At 36.5% G+C, this 7,500-nt stretch overlaps 1 protein-coding gene across 1 annotated transcript in view; it reads left to right on the forward strand.

Moving 5' to 3' along the window:
• The window catches only part of LOC113803387 (regulator of chromosome condensation), a 14,937-nt gene that overhangs the window by 751 nt on the left and 6,686 nt on the right, over positions 1–7,500 (forward strand). Inside the window, exons 2-4 of the mRNA XM_070140729.1 lie at positions 6,035–6,183; positions 7,125–7,312; positions 7,434–7,500. The exon at positions 7,434–7,500 is cut by the window's right edge and continues 116 nt beyond it. Of these exons, the coding sequence (XP_069996830.1) occupies positions 6,045–6,183; positions 7,125–7,312; positions 7,434–7,500 (394 nt within the window). The 5' untranslated portion in view covers positions 6,035–6,044. The remainder of the gene's footprint in view (positions 1–6,034; positions 6,184–7,124; positions 7,313–7,433) is intronic.

The raw sequence follows: 7,500 nt of genomic DNA on the forward strand, positions 1-7,500 counted from the left end.
GGTGTCTGTGAACTTCTGTCGGTGTTGCCTAACCAAATATAGCACAATTTGTGATTAATGACACCGAGAGCGATGCACAAAGAGGGATACGGATACCGTTATCTTATAGAACATAAGAAATGGAGACATAAACAACACATGTACAGCTGCTTCAGTCTCGTATTACCTTGAAATGAAAATAACCTTTGCATGTCACCACTAAGTCCATAACACCCTCAAACAACCAAAGTTCTCAATGTCCATTTTCCAAGTTAGCCTGAGGTACTGATAAAGGGGTATGGAGGAGAATAAATAGAAGGTAGGAACAGTATGCAGTATGAGGTAGTGGCTGAGTTGGGTAATGAGACCTATGTAAAATGATAGAATGATACAAACCAAGACACTTTTCTTCTATGGCAATGTGTGTGCAAATGCTTCCCAAAGGTACTATACGTAAATGAACAGAGGTGAGAGCCCAATTTTGGCTGTTGATCTCTTGTTTTCATGTCGAGAGTAAATATTGAACTGACCACAGAATGTCATTACCGCGATGTGCAAAGTAGTACATGTGTTACTACGCAATTGTCAAAATGATATTTTGCTAATCATCAGTGTCCGCCGTTCAATATTTATGCTTTCAAAGGCCTTTATTAATGTTGTTATACCTCATTTATGTGTTTTAAGAAAATAATAATAGTTTTTTTGGGGTGGAATTGGTCTGAAGTACCTTCTGTGCATGCGCATTTTTGAATTTCCGGGCACCAAGTTTGACAGGAGGATTCCCTGGGATTCGGTGGCAGAATGCTGAAAGAAAGATCTTGTTTTCAGTGTTGCGTTGATTCTAGGTTATTTTTAAGACTATACAGTTGTAATGAAGAAGAAAAAGACCTTAATAACTATCGCAGTTTGATTTCTGAGGCCGTCAGGTAACCCAAATCCCGAAAAAAGTGTTGAAAACATAGATCCACAATAGACCAACCGAAAGAAGCGAAGAAAATTTGACAGTTCTGACTTTTGATATATAAAGGTTTATTGTTTGTTATCATTAGGGCTATCTTGCTTTAAATACCGAGGTGAAGAGAATGTATGCGAAGGGCACGCCTAATTAGGTTGGGTTATGGGGCATGACATTTTGGGGGGTTTGGAAGGTTTGAAATCGAATTTTGGTGATTCGGTGCATAGTTTCATTAGCCAATTTTTAGCATTTTTGTGCTTTTTTCATGCATTCTTGTTCACTATTATTCTTATTTACGGCATAATTTCCCTGATATGCTTCATGCCCTCCCCTGCTATCAGGACTAACAAATCCAGATTGTCGATGGAAGTGGTACTCAGATCTCCTCAACGAAGCATTTGCACAAAAAACATCATCAAGAATCGTTGAAATCAATGGATTTCCTGCAGATAAATATCAAAATAGTTTTGAAAGTAAGCCACTACCCTGTCCTACATATCGACCAAAGGTAGGAAGGTTTAGGTTTGTGTTTTGGGGTTCACATTCCCTGATTTTGGGACTTCATGTCTGGAACGTCTCTCTCTCTTAGCAACAAATACCCAATTTGCTCTTGGCAATACAAAAGAAGCACAGGAAGAATGGCCAAAAACTCCCATAATTTTAAACAACAGTAAATTTACAGCAGATAACAATCAGGGTTACAGTTAAAAAAAAAAAAAAAAAAAAAATATGGAATGATTACCTTGATGTAAACTGAGACACTTTTCATCTATGGCATAAGGTGTGCAAATAAAAAATAAAGGAGATACATGACAGAGAAGAGAGAATATCGACCTATCTTTTTCTGTCCCTCACCATGTTGACATTGCGAAGGAAAAATTTACTATGACCGCATAACTACGATTTGTCAACTAGTTCATGCTTGTGAAAATGGTTATTGATATAGGTTACTTATAGTGATGTGCGTATATAGAGGGAAATGGACAACAACATTTTAGAGTGTAAGAAATAGTCAAAACAACATAGTCCAAGATGCAGCAGAAAATGACGAAAATATCTCCTGCACAGCACTGCCCAGAATCTAAGTTGCTTATCTTGTTTACCTTGCCAGGAAAAACAAAACATTGACTCATTACTGCAATATCCCAAGTATTTCATGTTACTACGTGCTTGTGAAAGTTATATTTTGCTAATTATATGTAGAATGATCTGCGCATCGTGTGTTTCAGACTTAGTTGCCACCCGCAAGGTTTGAGAGTTCACCGGCCATTCCATGACAAAAGGCCAGTGAGTCATGTTGCGTTGATTCTGGGTTATTCTTAAGACTATACAGTAGGATCAACAATGAAGTGAAAGTTTGACGTTTCCAGATATAAAGGTATTTTTTTTTTACAGTGTGAACGCAGCTCTCTCTTGCCATACATACCAAGGCGAAGAGAATGTTACTAAGGGGGTGTTGAGGGGCCCTGCTCCCCCATCAACCCTCCCTTTGGGCAATGCCTAAAGGGCACACCTAGTCACAGCAATTTAAATTGTTAGATAGGTTGGTTTATTGGCCTGTATGTTTTTTTGGGGTTTAGAACGTGTAAATTCCCATATATTTTACCAAGAGGTGGGTTGGATTCCCATATATTTTAAGCATTTTTGTACTGGTCTCCCCCCCCCCCCCCATGTTAATCTTATTTAAGCATGTTTAACCCTGCCCTCCCCTGGTATCAGGACTATCAAATCAAGATCCTTGAGGGAGAAATGGTACTTGATATCCTCAAGGATTTATTCGCAGAAGAAACAGCACCAAGAATTGATGAAATCATTAGATTTCCTGCAGAAAAACATCAATTTCTTTTTTACTTATTTTCTAGGAGGGTGCATCACAATTGCTAACAGTTACCGTAATTTACAACTGCTTTTCCTAATTCATGTATATTATGCACTCTTTTAATTCTTGTTAAACTTCTTTAACATGTTTTGATAGTTATTTATGCAATTCTTTACACAAACCTTCTGTGTATGCATGTTTTCATCACCAGGGCTTTCAAGAACTACTTCACTGTTTCCTGACATAATGCTAATGAAAAATGCTTTATTGTCAGTGTTGCATCAATATTGGGTCCTAAAACAATATAGTGGCTATGCTGAAGAAATAGACATTATTAACTATCACAGATTGAAATGGGAGCTCATTGAGTGCCTCAGATTGTTAAGAAACCCAACAATCCAGACAATAGACAGACACGAAGGAAACTTTGGGTTTCGAGATATAAAGGTATTTGGTTTATTCTTTATGGTTTGGACGCAGCTCTATCTTGCCATACATACCGAGGTGAAGCAATTGTTTCCCAGGGGGTTTTCGACTAAACTCATGGTGGACAAGGCATGTGTGTACACACCATTATCAGTGGTATGCACTCATCTGAGACCCGGTTCCCACTCCACCACACATGTGTTCTTGAGAAACCTGAATTGCCGTAACTGGGCTTGCTTTATTTCTTGTACTGAAGACTAACTTTTTGTCCTCTACAAGAATATTATCTTAAATTTGTTCTACCTTAGTGTGCCCATACCATAAAAATTAATCGTTCAGACTGTACAAGATAATAGATTTTTGAATTTTGTTATTTTCAAGATTAGTCTACTGTGAATGTGTAAAGAGGCAAACAGGGTTTTATTACTTATAAGTAAAATTATATTGTATATACATTCTACATAAAAGCATATGTAGAAAAACAAAGAATAATAAAAATATATTCAATTTTCAACGAGGGTGGCAATACAGTCTTAGGCATATGAGTGACCTACTCCAACATTTAGTAGGAATGTATCTGGGTAAAAATGCAAACACATATCATTATCATCACTGTAATCGAGAATATACATTGTTAGTATCATCGTTTATTCCTAAAGTCAAAAGATATTTGTCACAACCCACAGTCGATAGTGTATGCTTAAATGTGAATTTGTGCTTACATATATGTACCCCACTATAAATGGGTTACTACTTCATCTATTAAATATGTGTAGCAAATTTTTATAATTTTATTTTTTATTTCTTTATTTTTTATTTTATTTATTTTTTTATTATCATTTTTATTTATTTATTTATTTTTTTATTTATTTATTATTATTATTATTATTTTTTGAGATATCCACTACCTAAGCCTTCACCCAAACTGTTTTTAAGCCATCCTTCACAGGTCACTAAGTTTCCTAGGTGTTTGGATATAAAAATGTATTACAACCTGGATTTCAAGTTAAATAGTGTATGGTGGGATATCCTAATGAAAGCTGAGACTTTTTCATCTCTGGCATTTCTTGTGGAAATAGAAAATAAAGTTGACTTTGCGTACTTGTTACTCTGAGCAGTAATATGCAGCAGATATTTTCGTCATTTCTCTGTAAATATGAGGGTGCAGCAGCTGTACTCGTGAATTGTATCACTTCATTTCTATAAGATGGTGGTGTCCATTTCCTTCTATCACTGTGCATTACTTTCTGTAACATTAACCTTTGACAGCACCTGTAGACTTCATTCCATGACAAACGCCAGTGAGAAATGTTTAGTTTTCAGTGTTGCATTGAGTCTGGTTCATTTAGAAAGCAATATAGTGGCTGTGTAGAAGTAATTGATGATAACTATCACAGCTTCACATTTGAGCCCAAATGCTGAAAAAAGTGATAAGAAACCAAACAATTCAAATAGTAGACGGAAGCAAAGAAAAGTTCAGTATTTCAATACATATCCGTTTCAAGTTGTTTACCGTGGGAGCCCCCTATAAGGGACTATGTAAAGTATATTGTATAAATTCTAGGAGGTTAGGTTAGGTGGGTTTATTGGTTAGGACGTATTGTACAAAGACCATATGGGCTTTGGAGGGGATGAATTCCCATGGATTTTACCAAAAGATTTGTAGGATTCCCTTAGTGTTTTTCAAAAGTTGGTGCATTGGTCTAAACTTTCAGAGATGATGAGCACATCTGTAGAGTTTCAGTAGCTGATTTGAAACATTTTTTTGTTCTGGTTTTACACTTTTTTGTTCTGTATTCTTATTTCACCTGTTTTTCCCCTTAATTTCCCTGATATTTTCATCCCTTCACCTGCTTTTGGGATGATCACATCAAGATTGTCATCTGTGATTGCGATGGGAATTATCATCAAGCTTGTTCTCATCACACAAGAATAAATTTAATGATATAAATATTGTCTGGGAAGGCCCAGTTGTCATAAATAACCAAAATAGTTTATTATTAGGAAAGGTCAATGTTTACAATGCAGAGCAAGTCCCCAACACCATGTCACACTATTTAGTCAACAGTATAAGTTGCCATGACTGAGCATTACCATACATACATATTATTTCATATAGTGATGACTGCAACTTTTTGTCCTCTACAAGAATATACTCTATGATTTGCTCTAGTGTAGTGCATCCATACCATAAAGATTAACCAAAGGAATACTTACCTTTAAAGGCACTTTTATCCGAAAATGTAACATTTCTTGAGCTCCGTTTCCTTTTCATCTCTTATATTTTTCTTACGATTTTGGATATAGGCATCTAATATTAGATATCTAATATCGGAATATATTGGTGTAGGTCAGCTATATTGAAAAGACATTTTCAATTATGTATGAGACTTGCAGTGACAACACTGGTGTGTCACTCATGATATCATCCCTATGTACCCATTCCCTTTGAAGGCTTTCCTCTCCCAGAACCAATCAGTTCATGTTTGCCACCTCTTTCTTCTTGCGAATGAAATGTCATGAGTCTGAAGTAGTATTTCTCGTATTGTATTTTTAATCCATGCAATTTATGGTGTTTGTTATAAAGAGCATGAAATGCCAGGAGCCCAACTCTGACTTTGTGAAATTTGAGAACATAAAAAAGTGTACCTCTTTTTGCACCTTTTGACAGGATATAAGAATATGAAACCTCAACTCTTCACTCATAATAACATTGAAACTGCTGCACAGAAACTTTCCATTATTTACACATGTAATGTGCACCATAAATTTACCCTGTGCTTCATAAGATTCTGAATCAGGATTTTTAGACTCACAGGTTTTACAAGATAATCTTTTTCCTTTTTCCACCCCAGAATATTAACCATGGTAAGAGGTCGGCCATCGAGTAAAGTGGAACCGGAGGTGAAGGTGAATGGGGAAGTGTCGCCAAAGGTGTCCAAAGGCCGTGGACGCAAGAGGACACAGACCGGAAAGGCTCCCACAGAGTCCAAGAAAGTGAAAGGTGAGCACGGTTCTGATGTGAATTAAAGTCCTGAATGGCACTGAGCTGATTGATAAGGACATAGATTTGATTTTATATTTACACTGAAAAATAAACAGCTTTATATTTCAAAACTGGTTACATTTAACCCAGTGCCGATGGGTAAAAATGTTTGTCAAGTGGACATAATAACTGGATTGTTGGCGTGCATCGGCAGTTTACCGTGTGTGCCCGGCTCATTCGGTAGTTTGCAAGCAACATTTGGCACCTAAAGCTTTTATTTTGCTATAATTTATACAAATATTATAATTTTGAAGGTTTCATTATAGGTGCCATTGACTAAAATCTTTACCATATAAAGGAAACCAATACTATCGGAGAAAACAAACTCTGTCCCAAGAGCCAATGGCGCGGGAATGGGCATGATACAATGCCGTCTGTTCTTTTGGTCCACAACAGCCATGGCATGTACGTACATGCCACCCGTCGGCTAGGGGTTAATGATGTTTAGGCTGCATTTGGTTAGACGTAGAATTAAATCACAAGGTTAATTCTGTTATAGCCTAGTGCACACCTGATGTTTCTATTGAGAAACAAACCGGACAATTTGTATGCTTATTGAATTGTTCAGGTAGTGCAATTACAAGTTGTTATAAATATATGTGACATAATTTGTTAAAAGTGAAGACAAAAAAAAACACTGCATTTCTATAGTCTCCTCAAACTTTTAGGATTTCATTTTATGGTTGTTGCATTAATGTTAGTCTTTCTTCATATCACAAATTATATATGCACTTGTTTGATAAGATTTTGGAATTTTCTTCAATATTTTTTCAAATGGTTGCTAAAGTATTGATGAAAATTTTGCATGCATGTAGTTCATGATTATATTTCTAGGCTTTACAAAATATTTAAAAATTGAATTCTAAAGAATTGATCAAAATACACCATTCCCTTTACAGTGCACGTAGAGCGACCATCATGTGAAAATGGAGTGGTATTGACATGTGGGATGGGTGACGTGGGCCAGCTGGGTCTTGGGGAAGATGTTGAGGAGAAGACCCGTCCTGGTTTAGTGCCAGATCTCGAGAACATTGTAGCTGTGGCTGCTGGGGGACTGCACTCTGTGGTATTAGATAAGGATGGAAAGGTAGGCTAAAGGGCAAAGAGAAGAAAGAAGGTTTTTTTTTTATGTGGCTTTTCATATTGCATATTCTGTGTTGCATTAGTTCCCTATTATAGAAATAACATATATCTTGTATAAATTTCAGGTATACACTTGGGGTTGCAATGACGAAGGAGGGCTAGGTCGAGCCACCAAAGCGGAGGAGGAGAATT

The sequence above is a fragment of the Penaeus vannamei genome, chromosome 27 (genome assembly GCF_042767895.1).
Source record: "Penaeus vannamei isolate JL-2024 chromosome 27, ASM4276789v1, whole genome shotgun sequence".
NCBI lineage: Eukaryota > Metazoa > Arthropoda > Malacostraca > Decapoda > Penaeidae > Penaeus > Penaeus vannamei.